Below are 22,068 nucleotides of genomic sequence, written 5' to 3' on the forward strand. Positions count from 1 at the left end.
TGCATATACTTCATAGGGCACACGTACAATTCAGGTACTGCTACAATCCCAGCAATGAAATCCTTGGTAGAAATAGGTAGGTGAGTGTCTATTATTTTTTTAAAAAAAACAACAAATAAATTAGGGGGCGTGGCTAGCTGGAAAGCTAAATGGGGGCATAATTTGGTGTCTCCAATCCCCCCAGGACAAAATCGAAGCAGAGTGCATCCTATTGACATCTAAACAAAAACTTTTATACAGCCCCAGCAAGGTGATGATCCAATGAATACACGGACCTAAAAACAAATCTGCAAGGTTAGATTTTCAGGAAGAAATAGATGGAAGAAATAGTCTGAGGCTTCGGAGGAGGCATCAGACACTGACATGACCAAAGGCAATATGAGGACTCCAAAAGACAGTAGCGTATCTGCCACAATAGAGGAGGACAGAGATTCAGATGAGTACATTTAAAAAAAGGTAGGTACTGACCTTGGACTGGAGAGCAGCCCTAGCTGTGCTTGAGCAGAAATTTGATATGCTATCTAACCAGCTATTTCTAAAACAGCAAATGATGCACACAATCTTGCCCTAACCAATCATTCTGAGATCCAGCTCTTACAAATGATGACTGAAGATTTAGCTATGAAGCTGGACAATTGGACAAAGATTTGAGGAAAAAACCTACTGGAGAACCAGGAAGTGGGGGACATGGTTCAATTCATTATTGATTGGATACTCTCTCTCTCTGAATATAAACATACCACTGTCCCCCAATGACACAGAAAGAGCTCATTGGGTTCCAGGAGGCAGAGGCAGAACTGGGGAAGCCCCGAGAGATGTGGCAAATTGCTTTGAACACTATAGGCACAAAGACTCAGTTTACAAAGCACAAGAAGAATGTTAAAAACATAAAATACAGTGAAGCCACCACTGAAATATTCCAGGAGATCAGCCCGGCCACACAGGGAATGTAGGGGGCTCTCTGGCCTTAAACATCAGCACTAAAAGAAGTGGGCATAGCATATCACTGAGGCTTCCCTTTTAAGTTGATAGTCCAGCACAAAGGCAGAACCTGGGTTGTGAGTGATAACCACCAGGCTGACAACGTGCTCAACGAGCTCTAGCTCCAAGTAGCAGATGACCCTCCCCAGCACCTCTCCCCATCTCAAGCACCACAAACAACCATATGACCTAAGTGTGCTGCTTCCCTAACATACAGCAATCTATTAGATCAGGGGTCGGCAACCTAAGGCCCATGGGGGTCATTTAACCGGCCCACAAGCCGCCCCCAAACTTAGCCACCCGCTTGGCGAGCCCCCGCCTGCTGCGCTAAACTGGTGCAGCACGGTGTGGGGACTCGCTTCCGTGGCACCGGAAATCACGTCTGCGCAGGCGCCGGTGCCAGTAATTATGTCTGTGCAGATGCAGGCGCAGGAAATTATGTCTGTGCAGGAAGTCATGGGCGCATGCACTCACTCACACACATGATCCGGCCCACAGAGGGATCTCTGCTGGAGTGAACCGGCCCAGGCAAGGTAAACCTTGCCGACCCCTGTATTAGATCATGAAGCAGGGGGTGATAGAGGCCTTCTAACTGCATGAAAATCAGATTTAGGCCATCCAGTTGAAGATCACAAATGGAAAGGTATTTGGAACCCGCCCCCCAAAATCTCTGCTCCTTGCAGGAGGACTTGCTCAAGGACATCCTCCATTAGCACTGGACACCAATCGGGCTGGCAAAAATAAATTCCTCCCTTTCATACTGGAAGGGCTGTGGAAATCTTGGGTCATTTTTTCTTAGTTGGTGGGAATGCCCCACTTTTGGAATAGATTATTGTCACTTATATCTGGAATTACAAGCCAACCCCTTTCTCCAAATCCTGCCTTAGTCCTACTACCCTGTTTCCCTGAAAATAAGACATACCCATAAAATAAGCCGTAGCAGCATTCCTACGCATTTCCGCAATATAAGCCATACCCCGAAAATAAGACATGGATGCGGCACCTCCTGGCAACAGCTTGCTGCCCTCAGCCATGCTGCGCGGAGCCCTTCCCACTGGAATAAGGGACCCCCCCCCCCGAAAATAAGCCATAGTGTGTCTTCTTGAGGAAAAATAAATATAAGAACAGTGTCTTATTTTCAGGAAAACACGGTATCTTTGGACATTGAATTCGACTCCATCCTGCACCACAGAGAAGTAGTAGGCTTCTTACTGACCACAGCACGACAAGCGATAGATCAACGATAGAAGAACCAGACTAAAATATAAAATAAAAAAGTAATATGTTTGAATGCTGAATGCGAACACTTATGTCTAGTTAATGGATAAAACAAACACCATTAGATGTACTGCTAGATGGTGCTTAATGGTTCCTGTATTTATATTTATATTTGTATAAAAACCAATACAGTTGTGTTAATAAATAAACAAACAAACCAGGCAAAGCAATGAGATCAACCAGGATTAAACTGCAGTGCAGATGTGAGCTAATAAATATATGAAGCTTCATTGGGTCTTCTTAAAGAAAGAAACTGCTTCACCCCCATAAACCTAACTGAACCTCAATACATTTTACATTTCACCTACGACAAAGTGGCCAAAGGGAAGGTCTCGCTGCATTTACTGAAACTGCCAGCATTTCAAACCTGACATGCTGAGAAAGACAGTTGGGCGGAAGGATATAATTACAGGCACCATTCCTTTTATTCCATATCCATGTTACACAATCTGCTTTCAAGCTGGTTTCTCTCTCCCTCACCCATAAATTGCTCCAGCGTATAGCAACATGATTTGGACCCAACATTACCATACAGGAGAGGCTAATCCTAACAAGGGTCCTTGACAGAGCTCTTAAGACCCCCAGTGTCTAAATGGCAAGGGGGAACGAGAACAGGTCAAGGGAGATTTAGTTATACTGCTGCTTGCCTTCAGAGCAAGACTGCACCAAGAATACCAGAACCAGTGAAAAGTGCAGACATGTCTACCTGGGATTTGGTTTGCATCTGTAACCCACAGAGCAATTGATGAAAGAGGGCAATCAAGTAGAAAGTCAAGTGTAGAATGCTTCAGCCAGATGTTAAAGAGGAATCCTAAAGAGGGATTCCGGAGAACCGTCTAAGGGCCACATGCTAGCCATGAGTTGGGGCAGAGGCAAAGATGAGCAGAGATTTTTTTTTCTTTGTATAGTAGGGTGGCTTCTACAAACAAAACAAACAAACAAACAAACAAACAAACAAACAAACAATATCCTCTATCTAGACAAGGTGCAATGAAGGGCGAGTGCAACCTGGAGAGACTTCCAAGGGCTATACAGAAAAGCATGAGGCATTGCATTTATTTCCTTCGACTTAAAATTCCCACCACCAGCATAGATGTTACTGTTACTGTTGCTGCAGCTATTTCAAATGCTTTTTTTTGAAGATTCCATGGCATCCTCAGTGGCAAATACTTATCTACTCACACCACAGGTGCACAACTTCAGATACCATGCCCAAATGACACCATATGTATTTGTTCCCGAGAAGATGCACTCTCTCCTCACTTGGGCACCTGGATAGTCTGCATCTCTTGCCTGTTCCTGGTGGCAGGAGCAACTGTTGAATGCTCTGCGATGTAAAAAGAAAAAAAGGAGTCCACTCTCTTCAGAGGTTACTGATGTTGTTGTAGCTGTTTCAACTGCCCCTTCTGATTTAGCAACTGTAAGAGGCCTCAAATTTGGTCACTCAAGGAACAAACATACAGCCCATTTCATCTTCTTAACACATCACCATCCTGCAGCAAGTTCAGTCCATTGATAGAACAGCAACAGACAGCTCCACACTGGCACAGCATTTTTCTTTTTCCTACTTAACTCCTTGGTGAAGCGAAGATGTTGCTACCACCACGACAGTGTCATGGAGACTCTCTGTTGTTATAATTACAAAGATCCAACATCCTAATAATTATTTTCCTCTAATCACCCACGTGGAAAATTGTATGTGTACAGGAGAATGTATTTTTAAAATTAGCTACTCTCTCACAACAACCAAAGTTGGGCGGGACTAGCATAGAGAAAAGAAGAGGAACTCCATTCCTAGATCCAAACAGAGTTTCAGGGCACCTCCAGACTCACATTGGTAGCTTGACCGACGTGAGATGATGGTCCCCCTCCTCAGAGGCCCAACCTGAATAAGAATGCATGCATTCAGGTCCATGCAGAAGTGTTTTTGTGAACCATCTGGGACTCATGATGCAGTGCAGTAATCAGTGTGGTTGCAATGACTGTAAAAGGGAAGGGGTCAATCACTGTGGAAAAAAACAACCTCTAGTGAGGAACCACACCTCTACAGTAATGCACATACTTTGCTTGGATATCTGGTTACTCTCTTTGGCCCCTTCTGCACTATTAATCTGAAGCACAGCATTCCACTTTAAGCAGTCATGGTTTCCCCCAAAGAATCCTGGGAAGTGTAATTTGTTAAGGATGTGGAGAGTTGTTAGGAGACCTCTCTTCCCCTCACAGTTACAATTCTCAGAGGTTACATGACCAATTCCTCTTCCAAAGAAACCTTGGGAATTGTAGCTCTGTGAAGAGAAGAGGGGCCTCCTAACAACTCTTGGCATCCTTTACAAACTACACTTCCCAGGCTTCTTTGGGGGAAATCATGACAGCTTAAAGTGGTATGATTGTGCAGGTGGAGCCTCAGTCTCTTCCACTCCTAAACCAAAGAAAGGAGACAGCAGTGGTAGTGGCAACAGAACTGCTGCAGCTCACTTTTAAGGCCACCTCACAACTCATCTCCCAACCTACTAGCTGAAGGAGAACAGCAACAAATTGGAGATAGACAATGGGACCTCCTCTCCCACTTATGTTTGAGGTGCTGCTGCCTCTATCAATTAATCCTGCATTTGTCCAACTACCACCCACAGTACTTCCTCTTTCACCAGAGATCACGACCTCTTGTCCAGTCCACACACAAGAACCAAAGGCTACCAACATCACTATGGCAGTCTTGACGCCAACTTAATCAGTTCTTCTTTCTTTTGTTTTCTTTTAAACTGAAGTTGCCATTGATTCAGTCACTGAGTGATCAGCTTCCCAATTACCCAGACAGGCAGCTGGAAGTCAATTCAACTTTCCATAACAAGAAATGAGAGGTGAACATTTCTCCTGTCCTGTGCCAAGGGGTTATTTCAAGTAAAAAAAACAGAGGCCAGAGGTAGAGCTCTGTGTGTACATGTGCAAATGCACGTATGAAGGGTGCAAAAGTGTGAGGGGGGGAGACCCAGGGAGTAGTAAAGCCACTGGACTTTGCTATGGAAGAGCAGCCACTTGTGTGAAGCACTGGAGAAATTTCAAGGGAAGCAAACAGATATTGAATAAGACGTGCAGGAGGAGGGGGAGAGGGGGAAAGCTTCAGAAACAATGCTATTTCGGCTCAATAAGAAATATAAGTGGGACCAGTGACAAAAGATGGAAGGGAAGGTGGGATATAAATGGTAATAATAAATAAAATAAATAGCAAGCAGTAGGGCTGGGTCATATATTGATATATTGTCGATTTGAAGTCCATTTGTGATATCAGTTTCATAATTTTTGACCTGGCAATATATTGTGAATCATGATGCGTGTTACGACTGGGCCATACATTGTCCAAAACTGATTTGAAGACCATATTGTGATACCAGTTTCATAACTTTTGACCTGGCAATATATTGCAAATCATGGTGTGTGTGTGTGTGCGCGCGCGCAATGCAAACACTGTGGAAAACACTGTGAAGCCATCCAATGCATCTCTCGATTCCAGCAGCCCCTGTTAACTCAGCCAGCTCAGCTCTCCCCTGCCTCTTGCAGGGGGCAGTGAATCACAAGAGCAGGTGCAGGCAAAACTCACCATGCAGGAAAAACTGTGAAGCCAGCCGATGCTTCTACATACTGTAGCTCCATCCTTATTTCAGACACCGTGATACATCGGTATATCATAATATTTAGCTGGAGATATATCACAATGTTGAAAACCAGTCATTGCCCAGCCCTAGAAAGCAGTAACCCCCCGTTAGGCACTAGAACATCTGGAAACAGTTGCCTTAATGATTATCAGCACTTTTTAAAAAAAATATTGTTTTAACAGTGCACACTGCTTTCATGTTTTATGATATGGCAATATATAAATATTTGTATAAATAAATAGTAATGGAAACCAATAATTATGCTTGTACTCAAGACTGAATGACCAGGGCTGTAGAAACCCCAGCAGTTTACTGTGCCAGATTGTCTCCAAGTTGCAGAACAGAGGAAGGCAGCCAACTCCTTTTGCTGCACATGAGGTGGCAATATGCCAGTTTCACTCAGAGCAGAGCCAAGTCCTGCCCCCTTGCACTGAACAGTCAGGAAATGCATCCCTAGGAACAGCCAAGTTCCTGGAGAGCATTGGAGTGACAGGGCTAATTCTTGCTTCTTCAGAAGTCTCTGGGAGGAACAAACTCACTCAAGCTAGACACACAATTAAAACTAGCTCTGGACAGTCTGGTCCAACCATGGTTAAGAGAGAGATCAACCAGGGTTTCATCTGTACCAGACCAGAGCATTATAAGGCCATGCAAATATGATTTCAGAGGTTCCAAGATCTACTCTGCTATAAAGCTCTCCAAATAGTTTTGGGTATATTCCTCTCTGCCAAACCTCTTCCATACAGGTAAGAGTCACTCTGTTCTATGGAGGAAAGGCAGGATATAATGCAAATACATACAGGTTTGATACCGATATAACTAATCCTCCCACTATGCAAATTAAATGAGCTTTCATGGTTTGCACAAGAAAGCTGTATACATATGGCTATACATCTCAGAATCTATATTGAGGATCAAATATCTGACCTAGATGCAAGGAAGTTTGTAGTCATTTTGGCAAATCCATGCATTCCCCACCTCCACCCACACACACATGCTGCAAAGCAATACACCACCTCTAATCTGTCAATGGCTGCATGGCTTACTACAACATGCAACAGTGGCTAATGCATTTGAAACATAACACTTCTTTCTCCCATGATGATGGCAAACCAATGCTCCTCACCAAATGCTTCAAATGCAGCAGATCCAAAGCACAAAACAATCAAGGAAAGGAGTACATGAATGTAAAAGTGGTGTTGTTGTTTTGTAAAAAATAAAATTATCCCACCTATAGTTTTTCAGGTCGCAATTCAAACTTGCTTTCTTGCACATTTAAACCAGCATGGGTTAGGCCTAAAAAAATATTCCCTTGCAACCTATTCCATATCTTCTGTGCAAATCTATTATAACTGTTTTCTCTCATTTTCATGGCTAAGTGCTTAGAGGCAGTGTTCCCTTGACTACCAGATGGTAGATAAGAGCAGGGGAAAGCTATCATCTTATCACCCTGCTCATGAACTTCGTGAAGTCACCTGGATGGTTGATCCCAGTCTGCAACATTGGCAAACCTTTAGTCTGATCCACTAGGACTGCTTATTTGTTTTTTGTTTTTGTCACCATCCTGAAAGCACAACATGGACAACATGGGACTTTTGGGGGTGACCGCCACCACCACCCACCATAAATTATAGACACATCCAATACCTGCTGTTCCACCCTGTTGCCCTGTCCTACTCTCCTGTATTCAGGAAAGCAGAATACAGTCGTACCTCGGAAGTCACACAGAATCCGTTCCGGAAGTCCGTTCAACTTCTGAAACATTCGACTTCCAAATTGTGGCTTCTGATTGGCTGCAGGAAGCTCCAAAAGAACGGCTTCCAAAAGAACGTTTGAAAACTGAAACACTCACTTCTGGTTTTCGATCATTCGGGAGTCAGAACATTTGACTCCCAAGGCATTCGGGAGCAAAGGTACAACTGTACTGTGGTCTGCTCTTACAGTAGAAGCCCAAATGGACTCCCTCACCGGGCATAAACGGCAAGGTAGCATTTATTTTGGCAGCACATACTTTAGTTACAAATACGTCCACTCGACCTTGTTTGCTTGTTATTGCCCACGCATAGTCGCCTCTGACTGCTCAAATGAACAGTGCTCAACACAAAGGGGGCAGAATGCAGGTTAAGGAGAAATGGAATGTTTTAAGGTAGAGAGGAAAAGCCTGTGACCTTGCAAGTACTGCTGGACTCCAAATCCCACCAGTCTCCAGCTCGAGCATTATATCAACATCAGGAGGGCCACAGGTTCCTCATTCCTATCCTTAAAACAGGCACCCCCAAACTCGGTCTTCCAGATGTTTTGGGACTACAGCTCCCATCATCCATAGCTAACAGGACCAGTGGTCAGGGATGATGGGAATTGTTGTCCCAAAACAACTGGAGGGCAGAGTTTGGGGATGTCTGCCTTAGAACAAGGCAAGGCAGAGGGGCCTGGTCGTTTTCTGGTTTCCAGACAAGCAGCAATAAATGACCCTAGTTCTAAGACAGGGAACCCTTTTCAACCCACATTCCCTTGAAGGCACCCCTCTGAGAGGTGGGCAAGGCTAGAAGCATAAAGTAGGTGGAACAATGAACACTGATTTCACCTTTGTACAGCAGGTTTATTTCTACACACACCCAGCAGGCACCCAGTGTATGGCTCTGCTTCCTTGTGGACCACATCAGTGAGGCCAAGAGGTGGGTCTTGTCCTCTGGGCAGCCCAAAACCTCCATACACACTGCCCAAGCTTGAACTCCGGCGAGATCATGTTGGTGCTGGTAACACTGCAGAAACAATGCAGGAGGCAACTGCTATGAGTTACCAGTTTCTGCAGTCACAGCTGGCGTTGTGATTCTCCAGTTGTTTGACTTCACCCCCAGAGGCATTCTCCATTGTCTCTCAAAACATATAGATGCCAACAATATCACACACCCCTCTACATTGTCCAGGCAAGGAAGCAGCATTATCAGAGTTCAGGGAAACATTCTAGCCATGCAAAGTAGGTAACAAAGCAAGACTGGGGAGGGGTATGTACAGGAGAAGGGAGCAGGTGTTGCTTAGAAAGAGTCTAGAGGGCCAAACAGCAAGGTGGCCCAAGGCATTTCAGCACCTGAGGCAAAACTTCCCACTGCCAGATCCACACACACACCCAGCAGTGGGGCTTTGCTCTCTTCAGGAGAAGTTGCTGCAAAGCTGCACCACACTGCTGGGCAAGAGAACAGCTCTCCTCTCACCCATCAGCAAAGCTGGGTGGCAGAAGAACACCTTCCCTCTTGTTAACTTGGGAGGAAGGGAAGCATTCTGCAGAGCTTTGCCACCAGTCCCTCTCTGCCCTTAGAGGCCAGGGAGACCAGCAGCAGTTTTCGCTCTCTTCTCCCTCTGACCTCTCATCATTGTCCCACCACCAATCCCTGAGCTCTTAGCCTTCTTCCCTTAGGGTTCCCCAGCTGGTTCCTCCCACCATTCTTTTGCATCCAACCCGTCTGGGACACTAGTAGACAGAAAGTGAAGAGGCGTAAGGAGAGTTTCACTACTTGAAGTTTCAAAAGGTAGATGCCAAGAGCTCTCTGCCAAAGACCAGAGTCCCCAAGACTTGCAAGATGAACTCCTCAATCTTTCAAAGAGCCATTAGTTGTCATTGTTTTAGATGGCTGTCCTCCTCCCCAGAAAGGAAATTCAAGTGGGCTGGCAAAGGAAGGATGGAGCAATTTGTCCCTCCACCAGCAGCTGATTTCACTTGCCTACATGGAATTCCTGGTAATTTTTGATCACCAGTGAATGGTTCAAAAAACAAGACTGCTCTAGTTCTGCAGAATGCTGCCTTACACTGAGTCAAGCCTTTGGTCCATCTAGCTCAGTACTGTCTGCCCTGACTAGTAGTGGCTCTCAAGGATTTCAGAGAGAGTTCTTTCCCAGTCGTACCAAGAGATGCTGGTAATTCAACCTGGGACCTTTTGGATGCAAAGCAGCTGCCCTACCACTATTACCCTGATAAGACAGTTCCAAAGCTTCACTCTTGTTGCTGAAAAAGCCGCAGCAGGTTTTACTCCAGAAAGAGATGGAGGCAGCACATACCTTTTTTAAAATGGGAAATTCATATGGAAGAAAATGTGCTCACAGACAGGATTGGCCCACTAGCTCCTTGTCTGGATGCTTCCACCTCTTCTCCTTCCAGATTTTAGTTTATTGGAATAAGAACACACAAACACACACCACACTTCAATTCCTCGTTGCCAAAACAAGGCTCCTTTTTGCTTGGCTGCTGCCAAGAGCAGATCCCACCCTTTGTAATTCTGGCAAAGCTGATAGAAGGAGTTGGAACCAAATGGCAGAATAACTTGATATTTCAGTTCAAATGTCAGTTACTTTGCAACAACTTACCCAAGGCAAGCAGAGGGACAGTGGGGGATAAAGGAGGAAGAGTTATCTCACTTCCAAAAAAAGTTTTCTCTTGCCACTACTCTGTCCTGCAGGCAGGTGCAACATAGAGCATTTCCAGTCATTCATGCCACAGTCAGAGATGTGAAGATCCAAGCATTACACAATCAGGTTTATATTGGGTCACAAAATGCACTCAAGGTCTCCAGCAGTGACAGTTTCTGCCTGTACGATGGCTAAGAACATCTCTCATGGATTTGGCCTGCTAAAATCAGCAGTAAGAAGGTACTGGAAGTCAGCAGCTGGAAGGCCCAGGGTCAAATGCAGGCCCCTTCAATATCTTGAGTTGTCTCATCCCAAATGCAGCTTAAGGATAGTCTGGTGCCTTATGCTCCACCTCAACCATTGAGATCCGCTCATGCAGCACTTTGGGTGGTTCCCTACTATGCCACTGAAATTTGGTTGACCTTCACTAGGGACCAAGCCCAGCTGACAGGCACCTGGGAACTGGGCAGCAAAAGCCTGCTTTCTTTTGCCAAAGCACTTTGCACTTTAAGGCTCCCAGTTGCACATAGGAATCTGTTGCTCCACCTGCTTCATACCTGATGTCACAAAGTATGGGGCAATCAAGCATGGTTTGGGGAAGGAAATTACAAGCAATATTTGAACCCCTGGTGGACACAGGGTCCCCCACCCCTCTTCTAAAGGGAAACAGAAAAGAGGAGACCACTCAATAGTAATATGCTGGAGAAACAAGATGGTACAAAAGGTACAAAAAGAAGACAGTGAAGAAAAAATCAAAAGATGCACAGGTTTCAATTTTGCACATTCTTTAGAGAATCTCTAAATACCCTTGCCATAATGTCCCTGTTTGCCTACTAATAAATGAGAATATGAGAGTTTATTCTCTCTCTCTCTCTCTCTCTCTCTCTCTCTCTCTGTTTTGCAGGTTAACTTTCCCAGTCTAGAGAATGGAAAGCTACGAGTATTCCAATGAAGAACAAATGCTGTTTCTTCCAGGAGTCAAAACATACAATTTTCCTGAGAATGTGGAAGCTCAAAGTGTATATGTATTCAAGTCCCCTCACAACAACAATATTCTTTTCCTTGCTGACCCCAAGGCAAAGATGGTGGGCTGCTCTATTATTGGATGCCACTTTATTTTCCAGGACAACAGTACAGTATATTTTACTCACCAAATGTTTGCCCAGAGTGAGTACTTGGGCTCTGTAAAAAAAAGGGGGGGGTGCCAAATAGCAAGGAAGGTTTCACTGTTTCAGAATACACGAACTCAGGGCTAGTCAAGGCATTACATACCACACATCCCAAAAGTGATGTATCACTGAAGTGTGGAATTTCTCAAAGTTTTGTAAACACACACCACCACTAACCCTCTCTCTGTGAAAGCACGGGGAATGGTTGTTTGTCGTTTTAAACCACAGATTGATTTACATGCTGTAAGGCTGCCAGTTTAAAGAAGAGTTTGCAGCTTAGCGGTTGATCATTTGCTTGGCATGCAAAAGGAAATAGGTTCAATCCTGACATATCCAGTTAGAGCTTGGAGAGATCCCAGTTTTAAATCTTTTGAGAACCATTTCCAGTCAATGTAGACTGCTAAGCTGGATAGACCAAAGACCTGACTGTGTAAGGCAGCTTCCAGTGTTCCTGTTTAATTCAGCCTCTGTATTCAGAACAATGAGAAGTAGAATCTTGATTTATTTTTAAATGAATTGCAGCAGCAGAGCACATGCTTTGCACACAGAAGATCATAGATTCAATCCCTGGTATCTCAGGGTATGGCTAGGAGAGAACTCAGTCTAAAACCCTGGAGACCTAATGACAGTCAGTGTAGACAAAACTGAGCTAGATGGACTTATGGTTTGACACATTATAAAGGCAGCTTCCTATGTTGTCATGTGCCAGATAAGTTGGTTCTACAGGGCCAGATCTAACCAGCTGGCTACCCTTCTCACAATGGATGAAGCTGGTAAAATGAGGGTTAGACGAGGTAACTGTTAGGTGGATTTGTAGCTGGTTGTCTGACGAAATCCAATGAGTGCTCCCTAATGGTTCCTCGTCATCCTGGAAAAAAGTGTCAAGTGGGGTGTCGCAGCCTACCTAGTGGCAGTGAAGGCAGCAAAGAAGGCATATATTGCTGCCTCCATTGCGTCCTCATTATGTCATCCAGCAGAGCTTTTCCAGGTTGTACAGGGCCTTTTGTCCGGAGCACAGTCTAGTCCTGTTGCGTTGGATGAGTTTTAGTTGGTAAGGCTCGAGGAGGTAGACAAGGTGCCTTCTCTGCAGTGGCTCCCCGTCTGTGGAATGCACTCCCAAGCGAAGTTCACCTGGCACCTTCATTATACACCTTTAGGTGCCATTGTTGTTCAACATCTTTATAAATGACTTGGAATTGAGGGGCTGCTCATCAAATTTGTATATGACAACAAACTGGGGGGGGGGGAGTGAATGCCCCAGAAGACAGAATCAAGATTCAAAATGGTTTTAACAGATTGGAGAACTAGGCCCAAAGTGACAAAATAAATTTCATTAGAGACAAATGTAAGGTTCTATACTTAGGCAGGAAGAACCAGATGCACAAATATACAATAGGGGACACCCGGCTTACACTGTTCGAAATTAACCAGTCGCCAGTCGTTTTTTGTGACTCAAGAGAGCCATCTAGCAACCAAATTGAGATTTGCAGTCCTTGTTTGCCAGTGAAATAAATTTCCCCTGCAGGAGAGCAATTGAGGTTCTGGCATTCCCTTTCCATGCTACTCTCCTGAAGACTTTTTATGTGCTAAAGAGACTCCAATGTGGCACTGTTTGCATAAGTAAACAAACAACCTGCAAAGCTCTCTTAGGGGTAGGGAGGAGGAGGGGAGATTTAATATTTTAAATCCTAAGCAGAAGACAAAGCAAACTGCCATTCAGCCCACCGACCCCCATTGCTCCCTCTGTCTCTTTCTGCTTTTGTTGGGGGGCTTGCTTTGTTATCTGACAATAAGTTTACTTTGTTTGTTTGTGGGCATTTCTTTCTTGTTTACATAATGAGGTGCTGGAAGGCTCCTTTGGAGAGGTTTGGGACCTCCTTTCCTCCCCCAATATTTAGGAGAAATATTATGGCATTTTAAAACTTAACACATTTAAACCCACTTGGAAAGTCTGACATTTCCTTGTTGTCCCATGGGCTGGGACAAGAAAACACTCTTGAGAGAAGATGGGCACCCATCAAGGGAGAGGGGGGGATGGTACTTACATTAATCTTTTAATGTTTTAAGAGATTCTCAGATTCTGGATATTAAAAGGAAGGTCTGCAAAATGCACTAATGTTTACACAGTTAGTTTGCCACAGTAAATGTGGCATCCCGGGTACCCAGAACCTTTCATGTAACAGAATTTTGAAGGCTCAGGTGTACAGACAGTCCTGCAAAAAAAAAGTTTTCTTGTGAATGGAGATTATTTGCTCAACAATAATGAATTAGGTTGCAATCCCAATCCCATTTGCTTGGATCTATTTCAGGAAGATCTACTTCTGTGTAGAAATTGTGTAGGATTGTGCTGTTCGACCTGTTCTTCTAAGAAGTTTGGTACAATATTTAACTGTGACTGCAGTACTTGCTGAAGATACAACATAACATATTGAGTGCTCTCTCTCTCTCTCTCTCTCTCTCTCTCACACACACACACACGTATTTATAAATACTTAGGGTTAGCCACTATTGCTGAGGCTGAGCCCCATTTATGTTTGTGGTGTCCAATTAAGAACTGCTATTAAAATGGGTTATTAACAATGTGTCACTGATGTGAATTGTGTATTGGTTCATGTGTTTAAAAAAATAAATAGAAAGTGCTGCTTCATGGGTGGAGGGGGGGTGACTAGCCATTCTGCTTTTACACCTGTAACCCAGGTTCCAGGAGCCATTTGGCTCCTAGCTTTTCTATCTCAGTTTCTAACACTGCTGTCTTACTACATGTGAATCAGATCTAGGGGTCTTAATGGACCACAAGCTTAACATGAGTCAACAGTGTACAGTAATGCAGCAGCAAAAAATCCTAATGCTATTCTAGGCTGCATCAACAGAAGTATAGTGTCCAGATCAAGTCGTAGTACCACTCTGTTCTGCTTTGGTCAGCCCAACCAGATGATCAAGGGTCTGGAAACAAAGCCTTATGAGGAATGGTTGAAAGAATTGGTAAGTTTAGCCTGAATAAAAGGAGACTGAGGGGAGATATGATAACCATCTTCAAATATCTTAAGGGTTGTCACATAGAAGAGGGAACAAACTTGTTTTATCCAGCTCCAGAGGATAGGACAAGAATAAATGGCTTCAAGTTACAAGAAAATAGATTCCGATTAAACATCAGGAATACCTTTCTGACAGTAAGACATCAGGAATACCTTTCTGACATCAGGAATACCTTTCTGACAGTAAACATCAGGAATACCTTTCTGACAGTCTGACAATGGAATGGACTCCCTCGGGAGATGGTGGACTCTCTTCCTTAGAGGTTTTTAAGCAGAGGTTGGATGGTCATCTGTCAGGGATTTAGTTGAGCTTTAGTTGAGATTCCTGAATTGAAGGGGGTTGGACTAGATGACCCTTGGGTGTAACTTCCAACTCTATGATTCTATTACTATTGATCTACCATTGAAATTTTCCCCACCACCAATATCCTACAATGCACTGCAGGTGAGCTACATGGCCAGAGGTTTAGGATTATGATTTTAGGCTGTACAAAAGCTCAATTAGTTGCACATCAGGCAATATACAAATTTCAGAATGGGAAACCTGACCAGGTACAGAAAAACAGAGCCCAGTGTGTTAGGAAAACTCCAGAACACAGACCTGCCTGCATTCCCATGTACAGTGGTACCTCTACTTACGAATAACTCTACTTACACATTTTTCTACTTACGAATGGAGCTCCGTCCGCCATCTTGGATGCGGTTTAGATAGGATTTTTTCTACTTACGAATTTTTAGATAGGGTTGCTTCGACTTACAAATTTTTTCTCCCAATGCATTCCTATGGGATTCGACTTACAATTTTTTTCGACTTACAAATATGTGTTCGGAACGCATTAAATTCGTAAGTAGATGTACCACTGTAATTCACTGGGCAATCCATTTTTTCGCAACAGAATTCACAAGATGGCCTCTTGGAGTTCTGCTTGGGCCACATGTAAAAGGGCCCAAACCTCAAAACTATAAATTGCACCTGCAAAACTACAGGAGGTTCAGCTCAGTTCTTGGAGCACCATCACAGCACAGCGCTCAATGGTCATAATCTTAACAATTTTGCCCAAAGAGAATTTTCAACCTGACAGTGCTGGAAAACTGCTAGTAACATTACACAGCAAACACTTGAGAGAAAATAAGATGCAGAAACCTGAGCCACTTGTAGAATCAACAATGCCATCAAGCAGAGGTGGGCAAAGGAGCAAGAAAAGGAGAGTGGCACCTAGGAATCCATGCAAAACATCTGCTTAATAATAAAACCTTCAAAAGTAAAACTTTATTTATTTGCGTGGCCTACAGGCCATTGCAACAAATAAAACCTTCAAAAAGCATCTAATGAATTTTCCCCCACCCCATTGCCTCCTCCTCCTCCTCCTCCTCCTCCTCCTCCTCCTCCTCCAGAGGAGTCACAGTGTGTGCTTTCTTTCTCTCTTTCTTTCTTTCTCTCTCTCTCTCTCTCTCTCTCTCTCTCTCTCTCTCTCTCTCACACACACACACACACACACACAAACTCACCTGCAAACCCTTCAGGATTCCCTTTGCTTTCTACACCTTTGTGGATACACAGAGAGAGCATCCTGCTCAAATGGCGGTGGGGTGGGAGGGAACACAAACTACCTAAAGAGCTACCTAAAGCTCTTCAGCTATGGCAGAGCACTCCAGGAATGCAAGGCAAGGTCTCCTGACAAATAGCAGAGACTAGGGGGGAGGGGGATTGCAAACTTCTCAAGCCTTTCCACAGCATACACTGACTTTCCTACCCCAGTTCACATCAGCATGCATCACAAGCAAAAAAAATTTCAGGTAATATTTTTCAGCGTTGCCATAGCTGCCTCTTCTTCTTCTTTTGCAAAGCAATCCAGACACCAACAAAAAGGGCAAGTCTGCGAGTGCAGCCATCCAGCAGACCAGCACTCAGTAGAGAGCTCACATAGGAAGGGTTGATTCACATGCATGCATGCATGCAAGAAGCTGATGTCATTTCGGTAACTGGGGTGGAGGGTATGTTTTTCCAGCAGTAAGTAAGGGGGGGAGGGAGACTCCAGAACACTCAAGAGTCTTACATGCCAGAGGCTGTTTACAACACATATTTTAAAAGAAGTGGGGGGAGGCAGATAAAACCTGTGGAATAAGCCCATTGCTACACACCAGGGAGTGATGCTTTGGTTCAGAAATTAAAACCCTAGACTGAAGAATGGGAAGCCAACAGGAAGTGCAGCCAATATGACTGCAGTGTACATTTCGAGACAAGGCTCTTCTAAGTCAAAGAGAGATGCAGAAATGAGTGTACATAAGCAATGAGAAACACACTCCCTTGAGTGTTTGTTTTTTTTTCCGTGGGGAAGCATACATCCAAGAAGATGGATTGTTCCCTCTTAGAGATTCCTCCTCAAGATTTGAGGGGTGAGGCAATTAATTACCTTCATGTAACTAGCACTAAGTAAAATATCTCTCTGCAGTTACAACCCCGTTTAGAATTAAGAGCCAGTCAAGGGGTGCAGTTTCATCTTTATCTTCTCCAGGGCAACGGCAACAGGAAAACAAACAGAACCTGTTCACCTATCAGCTCAATTTTTCAAACCAATCCTAAACATCTTTTCTGTGCCCCTCCCCCCCCCAACCACCACACACACAAACAAATAAACACACACAGGGAGACACACACACAAAGGCACTGCTACAGTAAGAGGGAAAGCAAGATCAATAGAGGCTACTGAACCTGTCAGCACTAAATTGGGGAAGGGTCTGGAGGAAAGAGATGCCCATCCTCTTACCTGCTTTTGCATCTGCGATGGGGCTTCTCCGCCAGGCCTGTGGTTCTGGAGCAGGGGGGGGCAGGGAGAGAGAAAAGGCAGTGACAGAGGGCTGCGGGGACAAGCAAGGACGACAACCCCACTCCACCCAAGACGAGCACACATCAACAGCCACCTCCACAATCACAGCTTACATACTTGCCTGCGTTTGACAGAACATTACACTCAAAGACATCTTAAGCACTGGAGAGCAATGAGGATCAATAGGTGCAAAGCAAAAGGCTTCTCTCCTTAAGGGATCTTATGGCTCCCACATGAGATAGGTGTCACCCTTATTTGGAGTCTTTTCTTCCCTATACACACAGAAGCAAAGAACGGATCACTTACACCGTTCCTAGCCCACAAGAACATTGCCCCTATTTTGTAGTGACTTTGCTCCAGGTGGCACTGGGTAACAGTCATGCCACCCCCTCTTGAGGATTCCAAGCTCTTTACCCATCAGTGTCCATACCTATTCATAGGTCACTTCACCTTGCACCCAATGCAACAATCTCCCTCCACTCAATATATGTCACCCACCTTTGACCCAAAGATGGACTGTTCCTTGGCCAATGAGACTGACACCTAAAGCAGTATCCTCCACAGCTTGGCACCCATCCTACACCTATTCAAGGTCAACGACCACCCACCAACCATGCCTATGACCCAAATCTTTCTCTTGATCATTACCTTACCAACACCACCAGCATCCACAAGAAGCTGTTATCTTCAATGGTCCCATCCCAAGCCTCCTGTTCTCACAACATCCTACAAAGCAAACTGTCTATACCCTCTCCACCCCAAATTCAGGATAAATCATTGCATAAATTCCACCTGTCACTTACACCTACAAACAACACCCCAAACATTAAACTCTCAATCCAAATCCCTCACAGTACAGTTATTCCAACACCTCAAAAACCTCTGCCCCCAACTTCCAACCCCACTCCCCCATATCCAGAGTTCTCATACCACAAATCTCTGAACTAACCACATTGCCCCACTCCCCCATACCTTTCTACCCCAGAGTGGCTGGGGAAACTCAGTCAGATGGGCAGGGTATAAATCATATTATTATTATTATTATTATTATTATTATTATTATTATTATTATTATTACTGTATTATTATTCCCAGCACCCTCATGCTTCTCTAATCCCCAATACAGTATTACACAACCCAAACAAACCTCCAAGGCAGCCTCAACCCCTTAAAAATGTCCTTTCCTTTCAACTCAGCCTCTATTCACCCTTTATACCCCAAACCCATGAAACAACTGTAACCCTTCTGGTGCCTTCTCCCACTTCGTACCCTGGCTCCTCAACTCCCAATTCTCCCTAAGCTCCAACCCTTCACTTCTCTACCAACATCCATCCATACCCCAAACCCTTCCTAATTCTGCAGACAGATCCCAAATGTGTGGGCTATATTCTCTCATAAGCCACCTTTTTGGGGCCACGTTCCTGTTATGCCTGGGGCGATAGGAAAAAAGTGGAATGCAATCATCAACCTACCACACTCTTCTACTTCTAACTCGCACACAACCCCCCTCAAAGGAACCTCATCACCCCAAGTCATGCTCCCCCAACCCACATTTTTCCAGACACCCCACAACTCAGCCCCTCAAGGTTAGGGCCCCTCTCATTGCCAAGCCCCTTCATACTTCAGCATATAAACCCTCAGCACAGCCCACAAACCAACTCAACCCCTAATTCACACATCCCAAGACAACCCTCAATCCATCCAATAGCCCTTCACCCCTCACGCATCTCATACCCCAAGACTCCTCACTATACCCCTTTTGCCCCAACCCCCTCACATATCAGCCTTCAATTGCCATTCACTCTATAGACCCCCCCAAGCTTCCTTTCAGTAACCCTGGACCCCTCCCCATGCCCCCCATGTTAGCATACAATCCTCTAACATAGTCCACAGCCCATGATAATGTTCCACTCCTTACTCTCACGTATCTAACCCCCTCCCACTAGGCAACACCCCTCAAATCAGATGAGCCTGCCATACCCCCAAAGCCCTCCCCATACCCACAATACCCCTCCCCATGCCCGCTCTCTCCTCCCTGCCCAGACGGCTCCCAGGTCCATCAGGAAGCCCCTTCCATGCTCACCCTTCTCATGCCCCGGACCCCTCGCCCATCTCCCTTTCTCAGCCCCCCAACTTCCACACGCCCTGCGCCCCAGAAGCTCCCAGCAGACCCTCAAGGCACCGGGAAGCCCTTTTCCCTCCCCAAACCCCCGCGCCACCCTTTCCCCTCCTCAGCCCAACCACGTCCACACGCCCTAGACGCCCCCAATGCACCAGAAATACCACTGCCCCTCACCATCGCCCCCATCTTACACACCAAAAAAAAAACCACCTCGCTGAACGGGACGCTTCGCACAACCAACCCCACACACGCTCCACCTTCGGCCCCTCCCACGCGTCGCTTACCTGGAGGCCGGGCCGGTGCGGGGCTGGCGAGCCGCCCCTCTCACCATCCGCGCTCCCGAGCGAGGATGGAGCTGCGGCAGCGGCGGCGGCGGCGGCGGCTCGCTCCCTCACTCGCTCGCTCGCTCTCGGCTGGAAGGGAGCGATGCCTCCACCTCAGCCTAACCTGGGCACGGCCTGGCTCGGCCCGCCCCCGCCGCGCCACTCCGGCGCCCTCATTGGCCTCGCGGCCCAGAAGGAAGAGTCCGATTGGCTGGGCTCGCCGCCGCTCTCGCCTCTGAGTCTCCAGGCGCTCACCCTCAGAAGGCAAAAGCGGGAGGGAGGACAGGGGGTGGTGGTGAGGGGTGTCATAGAGCGCCACCTTGAGGGCAAAGCGAGGCGTTGCTCTGAAAGGAGAGGCAGATTTAACGTATACTCTGCTAATCTGTTTTAACGGGGTCCCCCCCACACACAATTTTGACATCTAACTTTTGATTTTTTTTTTAAATGTTGTAACCCGCCCTGGGACCAAGCTGGTGGTGGTGGTGGTGGTGATTACCATTCCTGTAAGGGAGTAGGGAGGAATGGCTGCCTGGGATAGGTGTGGGACTTTCCATATACAGTATAATCTGATACCTTTATAATCATGATATGCTAATATAGTGAACTCCGTTATCCCAAGTGTGTGAGTCCATTTGCAGCCAAAACGTAACTACAATGCACAAGACCAGGGGGGGGGGGCTCAATTTTTTCAGAAGTATAAAACAATTATCTGGGGTTGGGAGGGAGGGTAGAGAAACCCCAAAACAGCAGGAAGAGGTGTGAGCATGCTCGGTGGCAGAGAATGCTGAGGCATGCTCATGTTGGTGGGGGGAGGAAAACCAGGGGGAAGTATCTGGGACCCCGAAACCACTGGAAGAAGTAAGGAGTCAAGTTACAAGTACATGATACTGTATGTTTAAGTTAAAGGTAAAGGGTAAAGGGGCCCCTGACCATCAGGTCCAGTCGTGTCCGACTCTGGGGTTGCGTGCTCATCTCGCTCTATAGGCCGAGGGAGCCGGCGTTTGTCCACAGACAGTTTCCAGGTCATGTGACGAGCATGACAAAGCCGCTTCTGGCGAACCAGAGCAGCGCACGGAAGCGCCGTTTACCTTCCCGCCAGAGCAGTCCCTATTTATCTACTTGCACTTTGATGTGCTTTCGAACTGCTAGGTTGGCAGGAGCTGGGACCGAGCAACGGGAGCTTACCCCGTTGCAGGGATTTGAACCGCCGACCTTCTGATCAGCAAGCCCTAGACTTAGAGAGTGGAAGAGCCTTGTATACACCTGGAGCTTCTTGAAGGAAAGGTGAGCTATAAATAAATAAACAATACATGCCACTCACCCTGACTGGCAGCAGATGTCCAGGGTTTAAGACAGGTTTAGCTCCTAATAATAATAATAATAACAATAATACATTTTTTATTTGTATCCTGCCCTCCCCAGCCGAGACTGGGCTTAGAGCAGCTAACATAATAAAAACAACAAAAACATAACTTTAAAATAAGCAACCTACATCACAAAAGTAACATTCAACAATCATGAGGATAGTATAAAATAATAATATCAGCATAAAAAAGTTAAACAGAAATCCACTCAACAGTTACAATAAATAATTTCTAAACTATAATCAATAAAACAGTGGCAAGCCACAGTACATAAAACCCTAACCCTAAATGCAGTTGCCAGGCATGATGATGACTCATTCAATTTCTTACCCTTCCTTCACCAAAAGGTCCCAAAGCAAGTTACAGCAATTGAAAAATACAATAATTAAAACTGTTGAAAACAAATCAGTCACCAGAATTTAACCTGGAATCTTCTGCATGCAAAGTTGATGCTGTATATTCAAATTGCAGCCCTTTCTGTAAAGTACCCTGTACAGAGGGTAGTTCTGTTTGAAAGACTGGCAAGGAACATTTCTCTATTTTTCCAGGCTGTCCAGTGCAAGACCAGTTTAAAGGATCATAAGAAGGGAGAGCAGGGGTGGCCTTTGTTTTTTAAAAAATCTGGGTACACACATAGCAGACACACCACAGAAAACCAATCCTTCAACCTTTAAATTTAGGAAATATTAATTGAGGGAAAGTTCACATTATTTTAGCACACAGAACAATCCCAAAAGCCATCTTTGCTTTTCTAATTACTCCAAATATTCCCTATGTAGAAGGAGATATCTTGGAGAAACCTTTCCCAGTAGTTATTTTCAAATCCTGTCTTAAAGGCATATTTGTGTATGATCAGGGTGGATTTGTGACTTGGATTCAAGAACTAAAGTATTTACAATCACGAAAGAATGGCTAGG

The 22,068-nt window shown here is 45.2% G+C and overlaps 1 protein-coding gene across 5 annotated transcripts in view; it reads right to left on the reverse strand.

Annotated features, from left to right (window-relative positions):
* The window catches only part of SCAI (suppressor of cancer cell invasion), a 90,794-nt gene extending 70,863 nt beyond the window's left edge, over positions 1 to 19,931 (reverse strand). For 4 of the 5 annotated variants that reach the window (XR_009557033.1, XM_035112856.2, XM_035112855.2 and 1 more), the window contains exons 1-2: positions 19,749 to 19,931; positions 17,283 to 17,327 (exon numbers count right to left, since the gene is read on the reverse strand). Coding sequence is in view for 4 of the 5 variants with exons in the window: in XM_035112856.2 (XP_034968747.1) it covers positions 17,283 to 17,327; positions 19,749 to 19,795 (92 nt within the window). In the remaining variant the exon portion in view is untranslated. The remainder of the gene's footprint in view (positions 1 to 17,282; positions 17,328 to 19,748) is intronic. The other variant, XM_035112857.2, reaches the window with a different exon arrangement.
* Between the last annotated feature and the right edge of the window lie 2,137 nt (positions 19,932 to 22,068).

This window comes from Zootoca vivipara, chromosome Z (genome assembly GCF_963506605.1).
Source record: "Zootoca vivipara chromosome Z, rZooViv1.1, whole genome shotgun sequence".
Classification (NCBI taxonomy): domain Eukaryota; kingdom Metazoa; phylum Chordata; class Lepidosauria; order Squamata; family Lacertidae; genus Zootoca; species Zootoca vivipara.